The sequence below is a fragment of the Lacerta agilis genome, chromosome 14 (assembly GCF_009819535.1).
Source record: "Lacerta agilis isolate rLacAgi1 chromosome 14, rLacAgi1.pri, whole genome shotgun sequence".
Lineage (NCBI taxonomy): Eukaryota > Metazoa > Chordata > Lepidosauria > Squamata > Lacertidae > Lacerta > Lacerta agilis.
In genome coordinates this window covers 8560675-8586669 of record NC_046325.1, presented here as the reverse complement: position 1 = coordinate 8586669, position 25995 = coordinate 8560675, and the positions used below count along the sequence as shown (strand labels likewise).

Here is a 25995-nt window from a genome sequence, read left to right as displayed (position 1 = left end):
GCCACCCATGCTGATTGTGTAGCAGTAGTTGCAAGAAATTTCTTCTGCAGGGTTGAACTCGGATGAGCCAATCTTAGAAACGTGCATCTTGGTTACCTGGGGAAAATGAATGAAGGGCAAATTATGGGAATTCCAAGAACTCCTAGAGAATAAGATAATAATAATAATAATAAGAAGAAGAAGAAGAAGAAGAAGAAGAAGAAGAAGAAGAAGAAGAAGAAGAAGAAGAAGAAGAATAGAGGGAAGTGTAACTGAACATGCCATCTCTTTCTTTCTGGGAGATATTGAGGATTACTTTTTAAATATTAAAGCTCAGAGTCTGGGGTTCACTCAACATAGAACTGTTGCACTCAAATTCCCCAGTCACATTCCTGAAGTGACCAGGTCCAATTATAATTTAGAAACTTTTTGACAAAAAGTGCCACTCAAAGTTCAGGATCTAATGAAGTAATTATCTCCCTCTACAATTATCTAGATCACAGTCATTTGTTCAGCTAGACAGAACTCTCAAGAGTTTCCTAAGGACATCAGGAAGAAGTCAACAACCGAGCATAGTAAGGGCATTATATATGCTCCTGTGATAGTTAGATGCAGGAGTGTGGGGTATCGAGAGAGGGGGTGGTCATCATTATCAACACTTGTTCTTAAAATGGTATTTTAATCATTGAAGTTTATATTCAAAGCATTTGTACGCCTGCTCATGCTAAAAATAAGGCTAACAGTGTGCTCCTTCAAGACTGTTAAGCTGAGACAGGGGATGAGTTTCGACAACTCTGCATCTTCCAAGAGAGATCTTGAAGCTACCATGGTGAGGCTCCTGATGCTGATGCTGATGCTTCACACAATGCGCGAAGTCAGGGCAATTAAGTGCCCTGCAGCTGATCCAATCCTTGTGCCCCATGAATGGGGCCAAGCAGGGGACCTCTTCATTGGTGGAATTGTTACTCAGAGCACCTACGTTTTTAATGAACTTTCATTCCAGGAACATCCTTCTCGGGAGCTGTTTGACATTCCACAGTAAGCAAGAATATTCCCACCACCCTTATTTTATGTGTGCTCCACTGAATCAGCAAAGAACAACAACAAACAGCTTTGCATGTGTGATCATATGTTCAATTTTTTATTGATTGATTGATTGATTGAATCTATATACTGCTGTATACCTGGAGGTCTCAGGGCGGGTCACAGAACAAAATCAAAATATAAAACAATATTTATAATCAAAATAAAACAAGAACCCAACAACACCCCTTTCAAAAAATGAACAATATTTTTAAAGGGCATAGGTGTGTCTCTCCACCCCCACCCCCGGTTACTGAAATTCAGAGCAAGAAAAGGGTGGAGAGGCAGACATCTGTGCCAAATTGGCACCTCAGAAAGCAACAGTCAACCTTATATTCTCTTGTTAATCAAATAAAAGAAAATTATAAAGGAATATGTATATGTAGGCTAACTGATTTGAAACAGGAGTGAACAGAGAGCTAAATGAATCCAACTTATTGACAAAAGCATTGGTTTCTGGAACACTTTAAAGACTTAACAATACTTTATTCCAAAAGCTTGTGTGGACCCCCCATCGAAGACCCCCATCATGTTCAGCAGATGAGTCTTTGTTAGTACAGTGGTACCTTGAGATGCTTCAGGTTGAAGACACTTCAGGTTACAGACTCTGCTATCCCAGAAATAGTACCTCTGGTTAAGAACTTTGCTTCAGAATAAGAAGAGAAATTGTGCTGCGTCGGCGCGGAGGCAGCGGGAAACCCCATTAGCTAAAGATGTAACTCAGGTTAAGAACAGTTTCAGGTAAAGAATGGACCTCCGGAACGATTTAAGTTCTTAACCCAAGGTTCCACTGTATTATACTTTCAGGATTACAGGAAAGCATATAGATATATAAAACACAGATGCATGGTGCAGTAGTGCCATCACAGCAAACGGAAATGCCAAAATGCAGATAATGAAAATAATATAATTAATGCAAGGATATAAAGCCACTAATAAGATGGGGAAATAAGTTCATTCTGCTAGGATGTTTGGAAATGAAAGTGCAATGGAGAAACCATGAAAAGAGCAGGTGTGCCAAAAAGACATTGCAGATTGTAAATATCATTGCTTTCCTCTATCATAAATCAGATTTTGGCTGAATATGTTTTATGAATATGAATAGGGCATAACCTTCCCTTTTTATATCTTCCGTATTGACAGTGTAACCACAAAGTTCTATCAGAACATCCTGGCCTTGGTGTTTGCCATAAAGGAGATCAATGATAATCTGAAGATCTTGCCCAATGTCACCCTTGGTTTCCGCATCTATGACAGCTACTCAGATGCGAGAATGACCTATCAAACCACTTTGAACCTTCTCTTCAAATGGCAAAGATTTCTCCCCAACTACAAATGTGAAATTCAGAAAAACCTCATGGCTGTGATTGGGGGACTGTCTTTTGACACCTCTATCTACATGGCAGATGTCTTCAGACTCTACAGTGTTCCACAGGTAGAATCAGTGCATAGGGGAATGTGGGGAAGTTTCATTTGACACTCTTTAATTCAGAAGGAAAAGAGAAATATTAGTGTGAAAGAGAAAAAGCCTGGAAATTGCATTATTTCCTCTTAACTAGAAATTCAGCCAGTATTTCTTTTTAAAAAAATAATAATGATGATGATGAGTACTGTGCCTACAAATTTCTTAAGGAAATGTTCTGCTAAATTATCAATTTCTTTTAGCTCACCTATGGCTCACTTGCTTCAGAGGAGAGTCAATCAATGCAGAAGTCTTTTTATACCATGGTCCCAAATGAAGACCTTCAATATGTAGGGATTATCCGGTTACTTCAGTATTTCAGATGGAAGTGGGTTGGGCTCTTTGTTGCCAAATATGACAGTGGAGAACAATTTATGAGGATCCTGGAGCCATTGTTTTCCCAGAATGGAATCTGTTCAGCCTTCACAAAAAGAATCTCAATTCTACTTCATGTAGAAGACATGGGGAAAGTATTTGCTGAAATGGATGGTATTTATGAAGCTCTCACAGATGAAAAGGCCCATACGCTTATCATCTATGGAACAGATGTGTCAATTGCATGGCTGAGAACTGCTGTCTTTATAATAGATAATAGACATCATCAAAATGCATCATTTGGAAAGGTCTGGATTGTGACAGCCCAGATAGATTTTGTATCATTCGGAGGTCAGATGACCTGGGATTTTCAGCTTTTCCAAGGTGCCCTTTCCTTTACAATTCACTTAGGTGAGCTTCCAAAATTCAACCAATACCTTCAGAACATCCAAACACACAGAACCAAAGCAGATGGTTTTTGGAAGGATTTCTGGGAGCAGGCATTTAACTGTCTCTATCCAGATCCAGGTATGCCTGTGACGGACGATGACACATGTACTGGAGAGGAGAGGCTGGAAAGTCTCCCTGCAGGTGTTTTTGAAATGCACATGACTGGGCAGAGCTACAGTATCTATAATGCTGCCTATGCTGTAGCTCATGCATTGCATGCCATTTCCTCATCCAGATCCCCGCACAGAGCAGTGACTGTTGGTGACAGTGTTGGATCTCCATCTCTGCAGCCTTGGGAGGTAATGTTACTGAGCCAAATATTGTCATGTCAATGAACTGATTAACAGGAGGAGGACAGGAAGTTGTCTTTTACTAAGTTAGGACTCTCATCCTTCTGTATCTGTATTGTGTACACTTTCTGGCTTGGAATCTCCAGGGTTTGAGCCAATATGAGATTCCCAGTGTAATCAGAAGATTCTGGAGATTGAATCTGGGAACTTTCCATGCAAGTAGATGCTCAACCAGTGGGCAGGTGTCCTTTACAGCCCCTCTTCTCGTATGTTAAAAAAAGAGCTGGCAAATTATTCTGCTTCGTAGTCATGGCAAACCCTCCAATTGTCCCTATTTTCCAGGTATGTCCCTGATTTAGAGAAGGCGTTCAAGTTTCTGATTTGATCCTGGATTGTCTCGCTTTTCCTTAGAATGTTCCTATTTTCATTGGTGAAATTGGAGTTATTCAATCCCCAAGTCGTCTTAAGTCAAATCTTTATAGAAAAGCTTTTTTCAATGTTTAATATTTTATTATGTTTTTATATATGTTGGAAGCTGCCAGGAGTGCTATATAGTAAAGTTATCATTATGGAATGGGATGTCCCTCTATCCATCAGAGAAATGTTGGAGGGTATGTCATGATTACAATCTTGCTAGTTTACGTTTCATCTTGTAACTTGACCTTGGAATCTGTTTCTGTTGGGAACCTCAAATAATTTGTTTCTTCTTCTTTTAAAACAAGAACAGATCAATTCATTTCTTCAAGGTGTTTCCTTTAACAACTCAGCTGGAGAAATGGTATCATTTAATGATAAAAGGGAAATGAAAGGAGGATTTGATATCACAAATTTGGTCACCTTCGCCAACACGTCTTTCCAGAGAGTGAAAGTTGGACGGGTGGATCTCAGTGATAGAGGAGATAAAGAGTTAATCATCAATGAGGACAAAATTCTATGGCACCAAAATTTTAACCAGGTATGGATTGTAGTTACCCACCAGCAGAGAGTTTGCAGGTATGAGTAAAGCTACTAAATAACAACAAGAACAACAAGAACAACAATGATGTCTAGTGCATTCAGAAATATGATGCGAAATTGATATGCCAGTTCTCTCTTTTCCCACTTTGAAATCAGTATTACCTTGAAAGTGCACTAAAATAATGCCCCCTTCACAAACACAGCTAATACTTAACACACATTGCTGAAGCATAAGATGGCTCAATGGTGACATATATGAAAGCTCTCCCACCCCCTACTCCTTTCTCTAGGTGCTTCCCTTATCTTTGTGCAATGAACCCTGCCGCTCTGGTCTTCAGAAGAAAACGAAGGAAGGGGAAAGGTTCTGTTGCTATGATTGTGCTCCATGCCCAGAGGGGAAGATTTCAAACCAGATTGGTAGGTAAAGCTCTTGCATAAAATAAAAAGACTGACAAGCAGGCAGGGCTTGAGCTGGGCCACTTTTATTTAGTGAACATAACAAGATCAGAAGAGGAGGATAAATTCAAAAGGCAGAACTGTCGCCACTGGGTGACACAAAGGGCTTTTTTTCAACCAGAACTCACCGGAACTCAGTCCTGGTACCTCTCAGGTGGGCACCATTGCCATTCTAAGAGAATGAGGGAGGTGTTCATAGTGAGTTGAAGCTGATTGAACCCTTCCCTATCTGGTCAGTTTTGGAGCACAGCCTGCTCCCCTTCGATACATAAATCCTGAAACAAAAAAAAAGCCCTGTGAGAGGTATCATATTTGGAGGAAGCTCAAAGCAAACTAAAGAATAGGGGGAAGTAGGGGCGTGCCAACTACATGACAGCCTATGCATACGCTGAATTAACAGGAGCAATGAAAGGGAAAGCCTCAGGCCAGCAAAGGGAAGCATTTGTTCTCCTACAATCTTTGGTCTCCTATTGAATTTGACCTATTGAAATTGCATTGGAATTTTGCTAGCAGTTTATTTGCTGTTTCCAGAGAAAGCAAGAGTCCCCAGGTTTCAATCCAGCTATGACTGTGGGAGGGAGAAAAACCAAAAACCCCAGCAAAGGAGGGTGATAGATGTGATATGCCAGAATGTGGTTCTTCAAAAGATAGCAACTGGCAGGCTGCAAGTGAATGGGAGCAGAAAGAGGCCCCTGCATGAGTGAACAATTGTTGTAGGGGCAGGCAATCAAACCAAAGATTTGCTTCTCCAATAAGGCCCTAATGCAGACCTCCCTATCTCATACAACTTTTAAATGTGACAATATGTTCACTGCTGGTTGGTGTGCTGTCTCTCATGGCCAATGTGCCACAAATGTGCCATGACAGCCAGTCCTGCTGTGGTGGAACAGCCATAATGTACAATTTGTCACAATACATGGTTCATTCAATGGACTAGATCAGAAGAATTGCCACTGGATTTCTGTTTATACTTTTCTTTATTTTTCTCAGATATGGACGTATGTTTCAATTGCCCAGAAGATCAATATCCAAACAAGAAGAGAAATGGATGCATCCCCAAAGTTATACACTTTTTGTCCTATGAAGAACCTTTAGGGATCACTTTAGCCTCACTTAGTGTCTTATGTTCTCTGATTACTGCTTTGGTGTTGGCTATTTTTATCCAGCACAAAGATACCCCCATAGTCATAGCCAACAACCGAGATCTCACCTACACTCTCCTGGTCTCCCTCCTGCTCTGCTTCCTCTCCTCTTTGCTTTTCCTCGGCAAACCTAGGAAACTTACATGCCTTCTCCAACAGACTGCTTTTGGCATCATCTTCTCAGTTGCTGTTTCTTGTGTGTTGGCAAAGACCATCATTGTTTCTCTAGCATTCATAGCCACAAAGCCAGGATCCAAGATGAAGAAATGGGTGGGAAAGAGACTGGCTCATTCTATTGTCCTTTCAGGTTCCCTCATTCAAGTTGGTATCTGTACTATGTGGCTGACAATGTCTCCCCCCTTCCCTGATCTAGACATGAATTCAGTAGCTGAAGAAACCATTGTGCTATGTAACGTTGGGTCTGTCACCATGTTCTATTGTGTCTTGGGCTATATGGGCCTCTTGGCCCTCACCAGCTTCATTGTGGCCTTCCTGGCCCGCAAGTTACCTGACAGTTTTAATGAAGCCCAGTTCATCACCTTCAGCATGTTAGCATTTTGCAGTGTATGGATCTCTTTTGTTCCAACCTACCTGAGCACAAGAGGGAAAAATATGGTGGCTGTGGAGATCTTCTCCATCTTGGCCTCCAGTGCTGGGTTACTGTGTTGTATCTTTTCCCCGAAATGCTACATCATTGTGTTGCGGCCTGAACTGAACAGCAGGGATCAAATAGTAAGAAAAAAGCATTAGGCCAGCTATCTGCCCTTATCATACCCAGACGTCTGTTGGAGAAGGCAGTTGGGAGAAGAACATGCATACAACAATAGTTATAGACATTCATTTTAAAGTTATTATTACATTTCACTACAAAGTTTAAGCTGCATTTCAATTTCTGTCTTAGAGTACATTACCAAATGCTTTGTCCAGCTGTCTGACAGCTTCTGTGATGAAATATTGGTATTTAAGGGGTATTGAAAAAGCTGGATTTCTCTGTCACACACATATTTTTGATTCTGATATAATGGAATACCTTTTTCACTCAGGCCTTCATTGTACATTGGTAGCTGTGATGGCTTCCTTCATTACTGTATCAGAATTTCTCATTTTATAAGTTGGAAAAAAAACAAAAACAAATAAACCTGTTTGTGTTTTATTAAATGTGCTGTGATTTCTTTCTCTTTCTTTATTCTGGGAGTGAATTGGAGTGTGGATTTTTACTCTGTCCAGCAGTGTTCCATTTTTTCCACCATGATCTTCAACATCAATATCCTGATGGAGCTAAGACTTCTTCTCCCTGACCTCAGAATTAGCTGCTTCATCGGTTTATGGGGTCATTAATGGGCAAATTAGGGTCTGACAATCAAACTGAACATAGAGGAGTGTGGAGTTTTGGCTCTTGGATCTGGGAAGCAGGAAGGCGACCTCTTCTAGATGGTTGCACTACCCTTGACAGTACAGGTGCATCATCTGGTGCAGATATTCTGGCCTGTGATTTGAAACCTCTTGCCATCTTTGGAAGCCACCTTCTTCTATGAAACTCATCCTGTACCCACTTACTTGGGGGTAATCAATAAACACAAGGAACATGCTTCTTAGTAGATATGTACACCATTTTACTGGGAGTTAACAGGCTCTGGTCATAAGCTGCAGCAGAGCAGGACACCTGCTTAAATCACACTGCATTCACATTTTGTTGAGTTGGTTCTTTAACACCCACCCATGCTGATTGTGTAGCAGTACTTGCAAGAAATTTCTTCTGCAGGGCTGAACTCGTATGAACCAATCTTAGAAAGGTGCATCTTGGTTACCTGGGGAAAATGAATGAAGGGCAAATTATGGGAATTCCAAGAACTCCTAGAGAATAAGATAATAATAATAATAATAAAGGGAAGTGTAACTGAACATGCCATCTCTTTCTTTCTGGGAGATATTGAGGATTACTTTTTTAAAATTAAAGCTCAGAGTTTGGGGTTCACTCAACATAGAACTGTTGCACTCAAATTCCCCAGTCACATTCCTGAAGTGACCAGGTCCAATTATAATTTAGAAACTTTTTGAGAAAAAGTGCCACTCAAAGTTCAGGAGCTAATGAAGTAATTATCTCCCTCTACAATTATCTAGATCACAGTCATTTGTTCAGCTAGACAGAGCTCTCAAGAGTTTCCTAAGGATATCTGGAAAAAGTCAACAACCGAGCATAGTAAGGGCATTAAATATGCTCCTGTGACAGTGAGATGCAGGAGTGTGGGGTATCGAGAGAGGGGGTGGTCATCATTATCAACACTTTTTCTTATAATGGAGTTTTAATCATTTAAGTTCATATTCAAAGCATTTGTGCGGCTGCTCATGCTAAAAATAAGGCTAACAGTGCATCCTCCAAGACTGTTCAGCTGAGACAGGGGATGTGTTTGGACAACTCTGCATCTTCCAAGAGAGATCTTGAAGCTACCATGGTGAGGCTCCTGATGCTGATGCTGATGCTTCACACAATGCGCGAAGTCAGGGCAATTAAGTGCCCTGCAGCTGATCCAATCCTTGTGCCCCATGAATGGGGCCAAGCAGGGGACCTCTTCATTGGTGGAATTGTTACTCAGAGCACCTACATTTTTAATGAACTTTCATTCCAGGAACATCCTTCTCTGGAGCTGTTTGACATTCCACAGTAAGCAAGAATATTCCCACCACCATTATTTTATGTGTGCTCCACTGAATCAGCAAAGAACAACAACAAACAGCTTTGCATGTGTGATCATATGTTGAATTTTGTTATTGATTGATTGATTGAATGATTGATGGAATCTATATACTGCTGTATATCTGGAGGTCTCAGGGCGGGTCACAGAACAAAATCAAAATATAAAACAATATTTATAATCAAAATAAAACAAGAACCCAACAACACCCCTTTCAAAAAATGAACCATATTTTTAAAGGGCATAGGTGTGTCTCTCCACACCCCCCCCCCCGATTACTGAAATTCAGAGCAAGAAAAGGGTGGAGAGGCAGACATCTGTGCCAAATTGGCACCTCAGAAAGCAACAGTCAACCTTATATTCTCTTGTTAATCAAATAAAAGAAAATTATAAAGGAATATGTATATGTAGGCAAACTGATTTTAAACAGGAGTGAACAGAGAGCTACATGAATCCAACTTATTGACAAAAGCATAGAGGACTACTGGAACACATTAAAGACTTAACAATACTTTATTCCAAAAGCTTGTGTGGACCCCCCATCGAAGACCCCCATCATGTTCAGCAGATGAGTCTTTGTTAGTACAGTGGTACCTTGAGAGCAGGTGTGCAAAAAAGACATTGGAGATTGTAAATATCATTGCTCTCCTCTATCATAAATCAGATTTTGGCCGAATATATTTTATGAATGTGAATAGGGCATAAGAGTCTCATGCATTAAAATGTTTTTCCCTCCCTTTTTATATCTTCCCTAATGACAGTGTAACCACAAAGTTCTATCAGAACATCCTGGCCTTGGTGTTTGCCATAAAAGACATCAATGATAACCCGAAGATCTTGCCCAATGTCACCCTTGGTTTTCACATCTATGACAGCTACTTCGATGGGAGAATGACCTATCAAACCACTTTGAACCTTCTTTTCAAATGGCAAAGATTTCTCCCCAACTACAAATGTGACACTCAGAAAAACCTTATGGCTGTGATTGGGGGACTGTCTTTTGACACCTCTATCTACATGGCAGATGTCTTAAGTCTCTACAGTGTTCCACAGGTAGAATCAGTGCATAGGGGAATGTGGGGAAATTTCTTTTGACACTCCTTAATTCAGAAGAGAAATATTAGTGTAAAAGAGGAAAAAGCCTGGAAATTTCAATATTTCGCCTTAACAAGAAATTCAGCCAGTATATATATATATATATATATTAAAAAATATAATGATTAGTATTCTCCCTACAAATTTCTTAAGGAAATGTTCTGCTAAATTATCATTTTCTTATAGCTCACCTATGGCTCATTTGCTTCAGAGGAGAGTCAATCAATGCAGAAGTCTTTTTATACCATGGTCCCAAATGAAGACCTTCAATATGTAGGGATTATCCGGTTACTTCAGTATTTCAGATGGAAGTGGGTCGGGCTCTTTGTTGCCAAATATGACAGTGGAGAACAATTTATGAGGATCCTGGAGCCATTGATTTCCCAGAATGGAATCTGTTTAGCCTTCACAAAAAGAATCTCAATCCAACTTCGTATAGAAGACATGGGAAAAGCGTTTGCTGAAATGGATGGTATTTATGAAGCTCTCACAGATGAAAAGGCCCATACGCTTATCATCTATGGCACAGATGGGGCCATTGCATGGCTGAGAACTGCTGTCTTCATAATAGATAATAGACATCATCAAAATGTATCATTTGGAAAGGTCTGGATTGTGACAGCCCAGATAGATTTTGTATCATTCGGAAGTCAGAGGACCTGGGATTTTCAGCTTTTCCAAGGTGCCCTTTCCTTTACAATTCACTTAGGTGAGCTTCCAGAGTTCAACCAATACCTTCAGAACATCCAAACACAGAGGACCAAAGCAGATGGCTTTTGGAAGGACTTCTGGGAGCAGGCATTTGACTGTCTCTATCTGGATCCAGGTATTCCTGTGACGGACGATGACACATGTACTGGAGAGGAGAGGCTGGAAAGTCTCCCTGCAGGTGTTTTTGAAATGCACATGACTGGGCAGAGCTACAGTATCTATAATGCTGCCTATGCTGTAGCTCATGCATTGTATGGCATTTCCTCATCCAGATCCCCGCACAGAGCAGTGGCCATTGGTTACAGTGTTGGATCTCCATCTCTGCAGCCTTGGGAGGTAATGTTACAGAGCCAAAAATTCTCATGTCAATGAATTGATTAACAGGCGGCGGACAGGAGGTTGCTGTATACTATGTTAGGCCTCACATCCATCTGTTTTAATATTGTGTACACTGTCTGGTTCAGGCTGTCCAGGGTTTCAGCCAATATGAGATTCCCAGTGTCATCAGAGGATTCTGGAGATTGAATCTGGGAACTTTCCATGCAAGTAGATGCTCATCCAGTGAGCAGGTGCCCTTTACAGCCACTATTCTCGTATGTTAAACGAAGAGCTGGCAAATTATTCTGCTTCTTAGTCATGGCAAACCCTCCAAGTGTCCCTATTTTCCAGGTGTGTCCCTGATTTAGATAAGGCATTCAAGTTTCTCATTTGATCCCGGAATGTCTCGCTTTTCCTTAGAATGTTCCTATTTTCATTGGTGAAATTGGAGTTATTCAATCCCCAAGTCGTCTTAAGTCAAATCTTTATAGAAAGGCTTTTTTCAATGTTTAATATTTTATTATGTTTTTATATATGTTGGAAGCTGCCAGGAGTGCTATATAGTAAAGATATCATTATGGAATGGGATGTCCCTCTATCCATCAGAGAAATGTTGGAGGGTATGTCATGATTACAATCTTGCTAGTTTATGTTTTATCTTGTAACTTGACCTTGGAATCTGTTTCAATTGGGAACCTCAAATAATTTGATTCTTCTTTTAAAACAAGAACAGATCAATTCATTTCTTCAAGGTGTTTCCTTTAACAACTCAGCTGGAGAAACGGTATCATTTAATGATAAAAGGGAAATGAGAGGAGGTTTCGATATCACGAATTTGGTCACCTTCGCCAACACGTCTTTCCAGAGAGTGAAAGTTGGACGGGTGGATCTCAGTGATAGAGGAGATAAAGAGTTAATCATCAATGAGGACAAAATTCTATGGCACCAAAGTTTTAACCAGGTAGGGATTGTGGGAACCTCTCTGCAGAAATGGCAGAAACTTTCTGCCATTTCCTTTTCTGTCTAATATTGCTTTGCAAGAAAGAGAATTTTTTTTTAAGAGTGCTTCCTTTTTCTTTTTCTTTTTGCTGAATATTGAAGAGTGATTTTGCTCCTTCTCTGACTCCCCCCCCCCATGATTGATTTCAAGTCTTTTATCCCTTCTTAGTCAATGTAATGCAGGCATCCCCAACCTTCGGCCCTACAGATGTTTTGGACTACAGTTCCCATCATCCATGACCACTCGTCCTGTTAGCGAGGGGTCATGGGAGTTGTAGGCCAAAACATCTTGAGGGCCGCAGGTTGGGAATTCCCGGTCTTATCAGTCACATTCATGGACCTCCTGGTCAGCTATCATGATCTGGCTAGTGTTTAAATGTATCTAAGAGGACATGTTATGGATAACAGGACAATGGGTTATGGATAAAACAGATTTTCCATATCCCTTTCGATTTCATTTTAGGCTCAGTTTTGACATGGAGACTTGGCTGGTCAATCTGCGTGATGAGAGATTGGGTGCATTTGCATGTTAATTCTCTATATGATCTCAACAGCTATTGATAGCACCAACCACAACAGCCTTCAGGATGCCCTCCTTAGATGGTTGTTTACAGAGGGTGGTTTTTGAGGAGTGTTTCTGCCCCATTGTGTTGTGTTCTGCAGACTATTTCTTTCTGCACCGTGTTGTTTTACATCTATATGTACCTGCTCAGTCACCTGGAGATTTGGAATGCATCCGGAATGGAGTGTATATGAGTTAATATAAAGAAGCTGAATCCCAACAGGACTAAAGCTCTATTAGTGCCATCCTAGACAGGATAGATGGGAGTTTGCCTGGTCTGCCAGAGGCTTAAGTGGCCTTCTGTTGTGTACGATCTGGTAACCTCAAAGTTAGGTTATTTCAATGTATTAAGAGCGGTGGGTGTTGTTGTTGTTTTTGGGCGATTCAATGGTTAGGATGCTCAATGCAACAAGACTGTACAAGCACATAACACCAATCCTGACCTGACTAAACCAGATAACAATTACTTTCTATGTTCAGTTCAAAGTGCATGATTTGGCAGAGGAGCCCAATAACTCAAGGGCTTCCTCCCCCCATATGGAACAGGAACAGGAACTGGAATAATAGGAATTGGAATAATTTTTGTGGCCAAGTACCAACATACTTGGAATTTTGCTTCTGCTACATTGCAGTATAAACGTACCTTATACAACACTATTCCACTCACAATACAATAACACAGCAAAGGAACCCCACCCATAACTGGCCTCCCCTTCTGTTACATAACTACGAATTTAACAATTTAATGGTGCAAGGGAAGAAACTGTTCCTGTGCTTGCCGTTTTCGTACATAAAGCCCTGTAGCGACATCCAGATGGAAGTAAATCAAACAGATGATGACCAGGATGCAAAGGATCTGCGACAATTCCCTCTGCTCTCTTCTTAACTTGGGTAGCATAGAATGTCTCTATTGAAGGCAAGCTAGCACCAATTACTCTTTCTGTAGAGAAATGAATGGTCTCAGACCGTGCAGTCATTCTCTGAGGCCCTTTTCTATGCGCCCATTCCACAGGAGGTCCACAAGGTGGGAATGTGATGCAAACCAGAAATTCCAAATACCACTATTCCAACTCTGAAAGGGAACTGATAATGAAGTTACCTTCACAAACAGGAATGATATTGTTTTCAAAACAACAAAAACAAAACAAAGCAAGAGAACAGAACAGGAAAAGTGCTTTAAGGTGTAGTACAATACATAGGTGCATAAATAATCCTACTACAAATTGCTGAAACATAATGGACTCTGTGGGTGACGAATATGAAAGCTCTTTCACCCCGAACTCCTCTCACATTTATGTACAGGTGCTTCCCTTTTCTCTGTGCAATGAACCCTGCCACTCTGGTCATCAGAAGAAAACGAAGGAAGGGGAAAAATTTTGTTGCTATGATTGTGCTCCATGTCCAGAGGGGAAGATTTCAAACCAGACTGGTAGGTAAAGCCACTGGCTCTCCTACAATCTTTGCTCTCCTATTGATTTGGAAACCATGCCGGCCCCTGGTTTGCTTTGAAATTTTGCAAACAGTTTTATTGCTGCTTCACCAGGGAAATCAAGAGCCCCCAGGTATCAATCCAGCTACGACTGTGGGAGGGAGATTAACCAAACGCCCCAGCAAAGGAGGGAAAACCGTAATAGGCTGGAATGTGCTTCTTCAAAAGATAGCAACTGGCAGGCTGCAAACGACATGGAGCAGAGAGATGCCTCTGCACAAATGAGCAAGTGTTACAGGGGCTGGGAATCAAGCCAAAAGGTTTGCTCCTCATGTTGTTGTTCAGTCGATCAGTCATGTCCGACTCTTCACGACCCCATGGACCAGAGCACGCCAGGCACGCGTATCTTTCACTGCCTCCCGCAGTTTGGCCAAACTCATGCTAGTCACTTCGAGAACACTGTCCAACCATCTCATCCTCTGTCGTCCCCTTCTCCTTGTGCCCTCCATCTATATTGGACCCTAAAGCAGACCTTCTCATCTCGTACCACTTTTAAATGTGGCAATATGTACACTGCTGGTTGGTGTGCTGTCTCTCATGGCCAATGTGCCAAGAATAAGAATAAGAATAAGAATAAGAATAATACAGTGGTACCTTGGGTTAAGAACTTAATTCGTGCTGGAGGTCCGTTCTTAACCTGAAACTGTTCTTAACCTGAATCACCACTTTAGCTAATGGGGCCTCCCACTGCCGCTGTGCCGCCACAGCACAATTTCTGTTCTTATCCTGAAGCAAAGTTCTTAACCTGAAGTGTTATTTCTGGGTTAGAGGAGTCTGTAACCTGAAGCGTATGTACCCTGAGGTACCACTGTAATTTATTATTTATACCCTGACCATCTGGCTGGGTTTCCCCAGCCACTCTCGGCGGCTTCCAACAGAACATTAAAATGCAATAATCTATTAAACATTAAAAACCTATCTAAACACGGCTGCCTTCAGATGTCTTCTAAAAGTCTAGTAGTTGTTTTTCTCTTTGACATCAGGAGGGAGGGTGTTCCACAGGGCGGGTGCCACTACCAAAAAGGCCCTCTGCCTGGTTCCCTGTAACTTGGCTTCTCGTAGTGAGGGATCCGCTAGAAGGCCCTTGGCACTGGACCTCAGTGTCTGGGCAGAACGAAGGGGGTGGAGACACTCCTTCAGGTATAAAGGACCGAGGCCGTGCCTTGGCAGCCAGTACTGCTGGGAAATGATGGTGGAACTTCTATAATGTACAGTTCACCACAAGAGTTTCTGTGCTAGATCAGATGAATTGGTGCTGGATTTCTATTAATGCCTTTCTTTACATTTCTCAGATATGGATGCATGTTTCAATTGCCCAGAAGATCAGTATCCAAACAAGAAGAGAAATGGATGCATCCCCAAAGCAATATGTTTTCTGTCCTATGAAGAACCTTTAGGGATCACTTTAGCCTCACTTAGTGTTCTATGTTCTCTGATTACTGTTTTGGTGTTGGCTATTTTTATCCAGCACAAAGATACCCCCATAGTCATAGCCAACAACCGGGATCTCACCTACACTCTCCTGGTCTCCCTCCTGCTCTGCTTCCTCTCCTCTTTGCTTTTCCTCGGCCAACCTGGGGAAGTGACCTGCCTTCTCCAACAAACTGCTTTTGGCATCATCTTCTCAGTTGCTGTTTCTTGTGTGTTGGCAAAGACCATCATTGTTTCTCTAGCATTCATAGCCACAAAGCCAGGATCCAAGATGAAGAAATGGGTGGGAAAGAGGCTGGCTCATTCCATTGTCCTTTCAGCTTCCCTCATTCAATTTGGTATCTGTACTCTGTGGCTGACAACATCTCCCCCTTTCCCTGATCTAGACATGAATTCGGTAGCTGAAGAAATCATTATACAATGTAACGTTGGGTCGGCCACCATGTTCTATTGTGTCTTGGGCTACATGGGCTTCTTGGCCATTGCTAGTTTCATTGTGGCCTTCCTGGCCCGCAAGTTACCTGACAGTTTTAATGAAGCCCAGTTCATCACCTTCAGTATGTTAGCATTTTGCAGTGTTTGGATCTCTTTTGTTCCCACCTACCTGAGCACAAGAGGGAAACACATGGTGGCTGTGGAGATCTTCTCCATCTTGGCCTCCAGTGCTAGGTTACTGGGTTGCATCTTTTCCCCAAAATGCTACATCATTGTGCTCAGGCCTGAGCTGAACAGCAGGGATCAAATAGTAAGAAAAAATCATTAAGACATCTGTCTTCACTCATCATAGCATTTTTCATAAAAAAATACTTTGGTATGTTTTACAATCAATAAAATTGTATAAATTTTATGACATCAATAAACAAGTGCCCTTACATCTCTTGGACAATGTAGCTGGGAGGAGATACACTCATATAATATTAATCATAGTTATTCTTTTTTAAATTGTTACAAAGTCTGTCCAGAGAGTTTGCCTTGCATTTTAGTTTCCCTATTAGTTCATATCAATGCATGCTTGCTTCATGTGTCTCCCAAGAGAACCTGCTCCATGACTGACTCTTGGTATTGAAATGCTGCAGATCAGGCTGAATTTCTCTAAATCACATGCATATTGTTGATTGCAATATGATAGCTGCCCATTTCCTATTGAGTGTTAGTACCTGTTCTGGATTCCTTCACTGATGTATCAGGTTTTCTGATTTTATGAGTTGATTAAAAAAAAAAAACAAATAACGATTGTGTTTTATTACATGTGCTATGGTTTGAAATGTTCTGTTTCTCCACCTTGGAAATGTCTTTGCAATAAATAAGAGTTGGAGGTGGATGAAGCTGTGAGTTTCACTTCCCATTTCCCCCCAATTTCAGAGCCTGGGGTCCTGCCTGAAAATGTCATTGGAGGCTTTTGTGGGTTCCACATCAGCTGTGCTCTCCTGGTGAGCCACCCACACATTATACTGTGGAGAAACTCTCAAAACATTGGGTATAAAATTATTAACTGACTGAGGTGCCAACTAGAATAAAATATTGGGGTGTGGAAGGTAAGCCCTGCCCCACATAATCAATCACATGGCACGACACACACACCAAAATTGAATGGCAATGCCCATCGAATGAGGGGGAGACCCCATCATATTTTATTGGAGGTGGGGTGGGGGCTGAAGGGACCTTGGCCTCTATGTTACCAGACACATAGATAGATAGATGATAAATAGATGATAGATAAGAAAGAACATTTTTCTTGCTTTTAGACTATGGAATCATTTGGGGATATAGCATGTCTTCATGTTCTCAGGCAAGATGCTGGCTGTGGTTCAGAGTACCACTTCCTGTCTGGTGTTTACTCACCATAGAACTCTGTACTCAAATCCCCTTGTCTCTGTCCTTCAAGAAGCAGATTCAACCTGCTTTTTCTAGCTGAATTTTTAAAAATATGTTTCTGATCAAAAGTCCAAGATCCAATGAAGTAATTATCTCCCTCTGCAATTATCCAGATCACAATAATTTGTTCAGTTAGACAGAGCTCTCAGGGGTTTCCTAAGGACACCAGGAAACAGTCAACAACCCAGCATAGTAAAAGCATTAAATATCCTCCTGTGCCAGCGAGATTTATGAATGTTGCATGGTGTGAGAGAGAGGTTTTACTGTTTTTCTTACTGTCAACACTTCTTTTTTATTTTCATTGAGTTTTAGTAATAATTTAAGTTCATATTCAAAGTATTTCTATGTCTGCTGATGTTTTAAAGAAAGCTTTTACACCAACACAGCCAAAGTCAGACAGGGGATGTATTTGGACCCAAAGGAACCTGCATCTTCTGAGAGAGGCTTTGAATCTACCATAATGAGGCTCTTGCTGCTGCTGCTGCTGTTGCTGCCTCACGCAATGTGCAAAGGCAGGACAATTAAGTGCCCTGCAGCTGATCCAATCCTTGTGCCCCATGAATGGTACCAGGCAGGTGACCTCCTCATTGGTGGGATTGCTTCTCAGATCACTTACTATTTTAATGAAGTATTTTTCAAGGAACATCCTTCCCAGGACCTGTTTGGCATCCCACAGTAAGCAATACTATGCCCCACAACCAAAGGGATATAAACCAATCCTATATTACCTGGAAAGAGAAAATGTGTTGATATGAACAATGGGCACATGGCCTCAGCCTAAAGGATGGTATTGAAGTCTGTGAGCTTAAGCAAATGAAGCTCTTCTGAACATTCATTCCTCCAGTCTCTGTAACTGCATCCTTTCATTCTAACCAAAGCCACTAAGGAAGTCATGAACATTACACTTCAGCTTTGTTAATCTCTCTCTCTCCTCTCTCTCTCATCTCATCGTCTCTCTCTCTCTCTCTCTCTGTGTGTGTGTGTTGTGTGTGCATGATATATACATTTGAGAAGAGAGCTAATTAAAACAATGTAATTATAAAAGCATGAAGGATCCCTGTGAAACAATGAAGGGTTGTATCGGTTAGCAACAATGAAGGGTTGTATCGGTTAGCGGGTTTTCTTTTTTGGTTCTTTTTAATGTATTATGTGATGTATGTTCTATGTGATATAGTTTCAGGTATTAAGAAATGAATATGGATACATAAATGAAAAAGGCATGGGGCAGGAGTGCCATCAAAGGGAAATGAAATGCCAGAATCTGCAGGCAATGAAATAACACATTTAATGTAAAGATACTAAATCACTCATAAGATTGTGAAATAAGTTCATTCTGCTAGGGTGCTTTGTACTGAAAGTGCAGAGGAGAAACCAAGAAAAGAGCAGGTGTGTCAAAGATACACTGCAGCTCTCCTCTATGATAACTTAATTTAGCTGAATCAGAAGAGGACATAAAAGTCTCATGCATTAAAGTATTCCTCCCCCCCTCCCTTTTTATATCTTGCCTATGACAGTGTAACCACAAAGTTCTATCAGAATATCCTGGCCTTGGTGTTTGCCATAAAAGAGATCAATGACAATCCGAAGATCTTGCCCAATGTCACCCTTGGTTTCCACATCTATGACAGCTACTTTGATGCGAGAATGACCTATCAAACCACTTTGGACCTTCTCTTCAAATGGCAAAGATTTCTCCCCAACTACAAATGTGACACTCAGAAAAACCTCATGGCTGTGATTGGGGGACTCACTTCTGACACTTCTATCCACATGGCAGATATCTTAAGCCTATACAGGGCTCCACAGGTAGAATTAGTGCATAGGGGCATGTGGGGAAGTTTCTTTTGACATTCTTGATTCAGAAAGAAAAGAGAAATATTAGTGTGTGAAAGAAATAGCCATAAATTCCATTACTTTCACATACCTAAAAAATATTGAGCCAGGATTTTTCTTCCATTACTATTTCAAGTTCCACCTTCAACCATCTTTAGGAAATGTTCTGCTAAATTATCATTTTCTTTTAGCTCACCTATGGCTCATTTGCTTCAGAGGAGATTGAATCAAGGCAGACACCTTCTTTTTATAGCATGGTCCCAAGGAAACCCATCATATGTAGGGATTATCCAGTTACTTCAGTACTTCAGATGGATGTGGGTTGGGCTCTTGTTGTGAATAATAATAGCGGGGAACATTTTTTGAGGACCCTGGAGCTCTTGTTTTCCAACAATGGGATCTGTTCAGCCTTCACAAAAAGAATCTCACTTCAAGCTCGTATGGATAATATGGAAGGAATGTATGATATAATGAGAAACATTTATAAAGGAGTCATAGATGAAAAGGCCACTGCAGTTATATTCTATGGAGACTATGGGCACTTTCATGGCTGAGAAGTGTTTTACTTTTCCAAGATATTGGAGGTAAGCAAAACACATCATTTGGGAAGGTCTGGATCATGACAGCCCAGATAGATCTCCTATCCACAGGACTTCAGAGAAACTGGGATTTTCAGATGTTGCAAGGTGCCCTTTCCTTTACAATTCACTCTGTAGAGCTTCTACAATTCAACCACTTCCTTCAGAACATCCAAACACAAGACCAAGCAGATGGTTTTTTGAAAGACTTCTGGGAGCAGGCATTTGACTGTCTCTTTCCAGATCCACGTATGCTTGTCATGGACAGTGACACATGTACTGGAGAGGAGAGGCTGGAAAGTCTCCCAGCAGGTCTTTTTGAAATACACATGACTGGGCAGAGCTACAGTATCTACAATGCTGCCTATGCTGTAGCTCATGCATTGCATGCCATTTCCTCATCCAGATCCCCACATAGAGCAGTGACCGTTGGTTACAGTGTTGGATCTCCATCTCTGCATCCTTGGCAGGTAATGTTACAGAGCCAAATATTTTCATGTCAATGAACTGATTAACAGGAGGAGGACAGGAGATTGCTTTATACTATGTTAGACCTCACATCCATCTGTTTCAGCATTGTGTACACTGTCTGGCTTGGGATCTCCAGGGTTTGAGACAAGATGAGATTCCCAGTGTCACTGAAGATTCAGGGGATTGAATCTGGGCCCTTTTCAAGCAAGGAGATGCTCAACCAGGGAGCTGCTCCCCTTTACTGCCCCTCTTCTCATATGTAAAAAACAAAACAAAAACCCCCCACATCAGATGAAAAAATATTCTGCATCTTAGTCATGGTTACTCTGTTGCTGGTTTACATTTCATCTTATAACTTGACCTTGGAATCTGTTCCACTTGGGAACCTCAAATAGTTTGATTCTTCTTTTTCTTTTTAAATAGATCAACTCATTTCTTCAAGGTGTTTCATTTAACAACTCAGCGGGAGAAACGGTATCATTTAATGATAACAGGGAATGAGAGGAGGATTTGATATCATGAATCTGGTCACATTCCCAAACACGTCTTTCCAGAGAGTGAAAGTTGGCTGGGTGGGTCCCAGTGATAGAGGAGATAAAGAGTTAGTCATCCTATGGACAAAATTCTATGGCACCAAACTTTTAACCAGGTACGGATTGCAGTTACCCACCTGCAGAGAGTTTGCAGGTATGAGTAAAGCTACTAAATAACAACAGGAACAAGAAGAACAACAATGATGTCTAGTGCCTTCAGAAATGTGATGCGAAATTTATATGCGTTTTCCCACTTTGAAATCAGTATTACCTTGAAAGTGTACTAAAATAATGCTCTCTTCACAAACACAGCTAATACTTAACATACATTACTGAAGCATAAGATGGCTCTGTGGGTGACATATATGAAAGCTCTCCCACCCCCTACTCCTTTCTATAGGTGCTTCCCTTATCTTTGTGCAATGAACCCTGCCGCTCTGGTTATCAGAAGAAAAGGAAGGAAAGGGAAAAGTTTTGTTGCTATGATTGTGCTCCATGCCCCGAGGGGAAGATTTCAAACCAGACTGGTAGGTAAAGCCCTTTCATCCTGATGACCACATAAAGAAACTGACACACAGGCTGGGCTTGAGCTGGGCCAATTTTATTTAGTGAAAATAACAAGAGGATAAATTCAAAAGGAAGAACTGTAGCCATTGGGTGACACACAGGGGCTTTTTAAGCGAGAACTCACCGGAACTCAGTTCTGGTACCTCTCAGGTGGGCACCATTGCCATTCTTAGAGAAGGAGGGAACTGCTCATGGTGAATTCAAAGTAATGAACCCTTGAGTATATGGTCAGTTATGGTGCAGACTCCACTTCCCTTAGCAAACTAAGGAATAGGGGGTATGAGGTGCGTGGCAACCCAGTGACAGCCAATGTATACCCTGAATTAACAGGAGCTATGAAAGGAAGAGCCTCAGGCCAACAAAGGAAAGCATTTGCTCTCTTACAATCTCAGGTCTCCTACTGAATTTGAAACCCCGCCTGGCCCTGCTTTTCTTTGCAATTTTGCTAACAGTTTAATTGCTGCTTTAGCAGAGAAAGCAAGAGTCCTCAGGTATAAATCCAACTATGATTGTGGGAGGCAGAAAAGCCAAAAGCCCCAGCAAAGGAGGGGGAGCCCTGATAGGCTAGAATGTGCTTCTTCAAAAGATAGCAACTGGCAGTATGCAAGTGAAAGGGAGCAGAGAGATGCCTCTGAGGTAATGAACAAGTGTTACAGGGGCTGAGAATCAAACCAAAAGTTTTCCTCTTCATATTGGACCCTAAAGCGGACCTCCTCATCTCATACCACTATTAAATGTGACAATATGTTCACTGCTGGTTGGTGTGCTGCCTCTCATGGCCAATGTTGCACAAATGTTCCTTGGCTGCCAATACTGCTGCGGTGGAACAGACATAATGTACAATTTGTCACAATACATGGTTCATTCAATGGGCTAGGTCAGAAGAATTCCCACTGTATTTCTGTTTATACTTTTCTTTATGTTTCTCAGATATCGACACATGTTTCAATTGCCCAGAAGATCAGTATCCGAACAAGGAGAGAAATGGATGCATCCCCAAAGTTATACATTTTTTGTCCTATGAAGAACCTTTAGGAATCACTTTAGCCTCACTTAGTGTCTTATGTTCTCTGATTACTGCTTTGGTGTTGGCTATTTTTATCCAGCACAATGATACCCCATAGTCATAGCCAACAACCGAGATCTCACCTACACTCTCCTGGTCTCCCTCCTGCTCTGCTTCCTCTCTCTTTGCTTTTCCTCGGCCAACCTGGCAAAGTAACCTGCCTTCTCCAACAGACTGCTTTTGGCATCATCTTCTCTGTAGCTGTTTCTTGTGTGTTGGCAAAGACCATCATTGTTTCTCTAGCATTCATAGCCACAAAGCCAGGATCCAAGATGAAGAAATGGGTGGGAAAGAGACTGGCTCATTCCATTGTCCTTTCAGCTTCCCTCATTCAAGTTGGTATCTGTACTCTGTGGGACAACATCTCCCCCCTTCCTGATCTAGACATGAATTCAGTAGCTGAAGAAACCATTGTGCAATGTAATGTTGGGTCTGTCTCCATGTTCTATTGTGTCTTAGGCTACATGGGCCTCTTGGCCCTCACCAGCTTCATTGTGGCCTTCCTGGCCCGCAAGTTACCTGACAGTTTTAATGAAGCCCAGTTCATCACATTCAGTATGTTAGCATTTTGCAGTGTTTGGATCTCTTTTGTTCCAACCTACCTGAGCACAAGAGGGAAAAACATGGTGGCTGTGGAGATCTTCTCCATCTTGGCCTCCAGTGCTGGGTTACTGGGTTGCATCTTTTCCCCGAAATGCTACATCATTGTGCTGAGGCCTGAACTGAACAGCAAGGATCAATTAATACGAAGGAAGATTTAAGAAAGGATTAAACGATCTCTTTTCACTCACAATAGCATTTCTTCTTAAACTGCTTTGAGATTTTTTGACAATCTATAAAATTGTATAATTTTTATGAAAAATAAAAATGCCTGTTGGGAAATTAGCAAAAAAATTCCTATAAAATTAGTTATACTTCTGCACTACAGACACAAATCACCTTGAAATCAGTTTAATGATTAAGATTTTAGTAGGGAGCATGTGTGAAGGGGAGTTTTATTTGTTTCTCCCACAAATAACTTCACACACACAACGTTTCTTTGGTTTTCTGGGTAAAAAGAATAACTGTTTAATCAATAAAGTGTGACCTCCTGGGGAAGATCAGTAGCTCAGAGGCAGAGCATCTGTCTTGCATGCAGAATGTTGCAAGTTGAATATTCAGCAGCTCCAGGCACGGCTAGGAAAAGACTCCTATCTAAATCCCAGGAGAGGTTGGTGCCAGGGAGTGTAGATAACTCCAAGGCAGATGAACCAAGGGACGGGGAATGTATAAGGCAGCTCCCACGTTCCTATTGGGTTTAGGCTATTTGGAGAACCTTCAAAAATAAGTTATGCAGCCTCCCACTGCTAGATGGCAGTAAAAGTTCTTCCTTTCTTAGAAGAAAGCAGCCGTTTACTGACTGAGGTTTTTCTGACTCTGGTATGATAACCACTAAGGGCTGGAGAAGGTCACTGAGCTTGGGAAGGAACAAGCTTTGGTGCTTGTCTGCAATATTGAATTGGAGGGAGATGCCCACGGCCTCCAGAATGACCTCAATAACTTGGCTAACTGATGGAGGCATCTCTTGGACTACTCTTCCTATGTCAGTGGACTATCGGTAAGGAAATCTTAGCTTAGGAAAAAGATACATAAATAAGCAAAGTGAGAAATAATTTAATATGGAGTCTGCGGTGTGGGAAGCTTTAGTTCAAGGCTTCAGGCAGCTAGTCATGACCCTTTCTGTAGTACTTTCTTACACTCATTTTCTCCCCTAGTTTCCATCCTTCCTGAGAGAGAACGGAACTCCTTGTGCACTGCTCATATTTTAAGAACATGGATCTGGGAGGGTGGCTGGTTGTTTGTGTGAAAATTTCACCTTGTCTGCAGCCATTTAAAAATGCATTCAAAAAGAAATGAAGAATGGACAGAGGAAGGAAAATTGTGTTTCCCTTTATCCATCCATTCCCTACATTTGTATACCTTGTGCAGATAGTGCTTTGTTTCATGTACTGCAGTTTGGGAATTATTTCTTGACTTCCTTCTTCCAAAATTGCTGAATGAGAACTGACTGTGTACATTAAGGCAAAACTTTAGCATGCTTTTCATACCTTCTTCAATACCCTGCAGTCTGCGGCTCTGATTCCCAAGTGACCCAGAGCCCCTTATCGCAGAACGTCCAGGAAGGGGGACTGTTTGCCATCACCTGCACCAACCCCAATGAATATCGCACCCATTTTTGGTACCGTCAGCAGCCTGGAAGAGCACCGACCCTCCTCTTGTATGTAGCATCCGAGAAAAGAACGAAACCAAAGGACGCTTCGCAGCAGAGTACTTGGAGAAGGGAAAGAAAAGTCGGCTGCATCTCTCTGGTGCTCAGATTCAAGACTCAGGCACTTACTTTTGTGGCGTAGAGCACAGTGGTGCTGGAAGGGAGGGACTCATGACTATAAGTTCAAGTCTTCTTCAGCTCTGATGTGCACCTTTAGTCTATGATACTTTGCTGCTGAAATGTTCCCCCACAGATGTTAATTATTGTACATAAAGCCCATATTAAAGAACTTACCAAGTCTCTCTCCTCTCTCTCTTACACACACACACACACACACAGAGAGAGAGAGGAGAGGAGAGAGAGAGAGAGATGTAAAGGTGAGAAATTTTATTTTGTTTTTAAAAAGTCCTCCAAAGTGTGTGTGTAGAGACTGAAATAGTTAAATTGTTCAGTTAAGTTGTCTTGAAGAGAAACTGCTATGCAGAAAGGAAACAACAGCATACTTAATGTCAGGGCTGGTGCTAGGGTTTTTTGCGCCCTAGGCGAGATGAAGAAGAAGAGAAGAGAAGAAGAGTTTGGATTTGATATCCCGCTTTTCAGTACCCAAAGGAGTCTCAAAGCGGCTAACACTCCTTTCCCTTCCTCCCCCACAACAAACACTCTGTGAGGTGAGTGGGGCTGAGAGACTTTAGAGAAGTGTGACTAGCCCAAGGTCACCCAGCAGCTGCATGTGGAGGAGCAGAGACGCGAACCCGGTTCCCCAGATTACGAGTCCCCTCTTAACCACTACACCACACTGGCTCCCAAGAGATCACCTTCTGGCGCCTGGGCGGGGGGGGGGGAAAGGAATGGAAGGCAAAAGTCCCCCCCAGCTAGTCCTCTCTCTCTCTCTCTCTCTCTCTCTCCTCCCCCCCCCCACCTGCATGTTTTATGTTTTCCGGTTGCCTGCGCGTCCCTGGAATGCTTCCCTGGATGCAGCAGAAGCAGCACGGAGCACGGAGAGGAGGAAGAGGCAGCTGCAGGTTGCAATCAAATGTTGTTGGAGAGGAGTTGGAGTTGGAGAGGAGTTTTAAGTGGGGAGGAAAGGAAAACCACTGAAGGGACAAGGAGCACGCGTGGGGTGTGTGGAGAAGGAGGTGGCTAATGATGCAGGAGAGGGGTTTAAGGAGAGGGAGGAAAGGAAGGCAAAAGTTCTCTCTCCCCCCCCCCAGCCAGCTCTCTCTCTCTCTCTCTCTCTCTCTCTCTCTCTCTCTTCTCAGCATGGAGAGGAGAAGAGGCAGCTGTCGGTTGCAATTAAATGTTGTTGGAGAGGAGTTTTAAGTGGGGAGGAAAGGAAAAAACACTGAATGGACAAGGAGCACGCGTGGGGTGTGTGGAGAAGGAGGTGGCTAA

At 41.9% G+C, this 25995-nt stretch overlaps 2 protein-coding genes across 2 annotated transcripts; both read left to right on the top strand.

Annotated features, from left to right (window-relative positions):
• The first annotated feature begins 757 nt into the window (after window positions 1-757).
• LOC117057315 (vomeronasal type-2 receptor 26-like) lies at window positions 758-6884 on the top strand. Its single transcript, XM_033168155.1, has 6 exons — window positions 758-1017; window positions 2206-2497; window positions 2728-3588; window positions 4439-4534; window positions 4827-4953; window positions 5983-6884. The coding sequence occupies exons 1-6, from the start codon at window positions 758-760 to the stop codon at window positions 6882-6884; spliced, it is 2538 nt and encodes an 845-aa protein (XP_033024046.1).
• A 1700-nt stretch (window positions 6885-8584) lies between these two features.
• On the top strand, window positions 8585-24745 carry LOC117057314 (vomeronasal type-2 receptor 26-like). The gene is made up of 7 exons (XM_033168154.1): window positions 8585-8796; window positions 9589-9880; window positions 13815-13941; window positions 15294-16166; window positions 16989-17072; window positions 22815-22910; window positions 24462-24745. The coding sequence occupies exons 1-7, from the start codon at window positions 8585-8587 to the stop codon at window positions 24743-24745; spliced, it is 1968 nt and encodes a 655-aa protein (XP_033024045.1).
• The last annotated feature ends 1250 nt before the right edge of the window (window positions 24746-25995 follow it).

Bases quoted from the DNA above. Each gene is read 5' to 3' on its own strand.
- LOC117057315 (XM_033168155.1), top strand. From the start codon at position 758: ATGAGTTTCGACAACTCTGCATCTTCCAAGAGAGATCTTGAAGCTACC. The intron at 1,018-2,205 runs GTAAGCAAGAAT...CCGTATTGACAG, and splicing joins GAGCTGTTTGACATTCCACA to TGTAACCACAAAGTTCTATC. The intron at 2,498-2,727 runs GTAGAATCAGTG...AATTTCTTTTAG, and splicing joins GACTCTACAGTGTTCCACAG to CTCACCTATGGCTCACTTGC.
- LOC117057314 (XM_033168154.1), top strand. From the start codon at position 8,585: ATGGTGAGGCTCCTGATGCTGATGCTGATGCTTCACACAATGCGCGAA. The intron at 8,797-9,588 runs GTAAGCAAGAAT...CCCTAATGACAG, and splicing joins GAGCTGTTTGACATTCCACA to TGTAACCACAAAGTTCTATC. The intron at 13,942-15,293 runs GTAGGTAAAGCC...TACATTTCTCAG, and splicing joins GAAGATTTCAAACCAGACTG to ATATGGATGCATGTTTCAAT.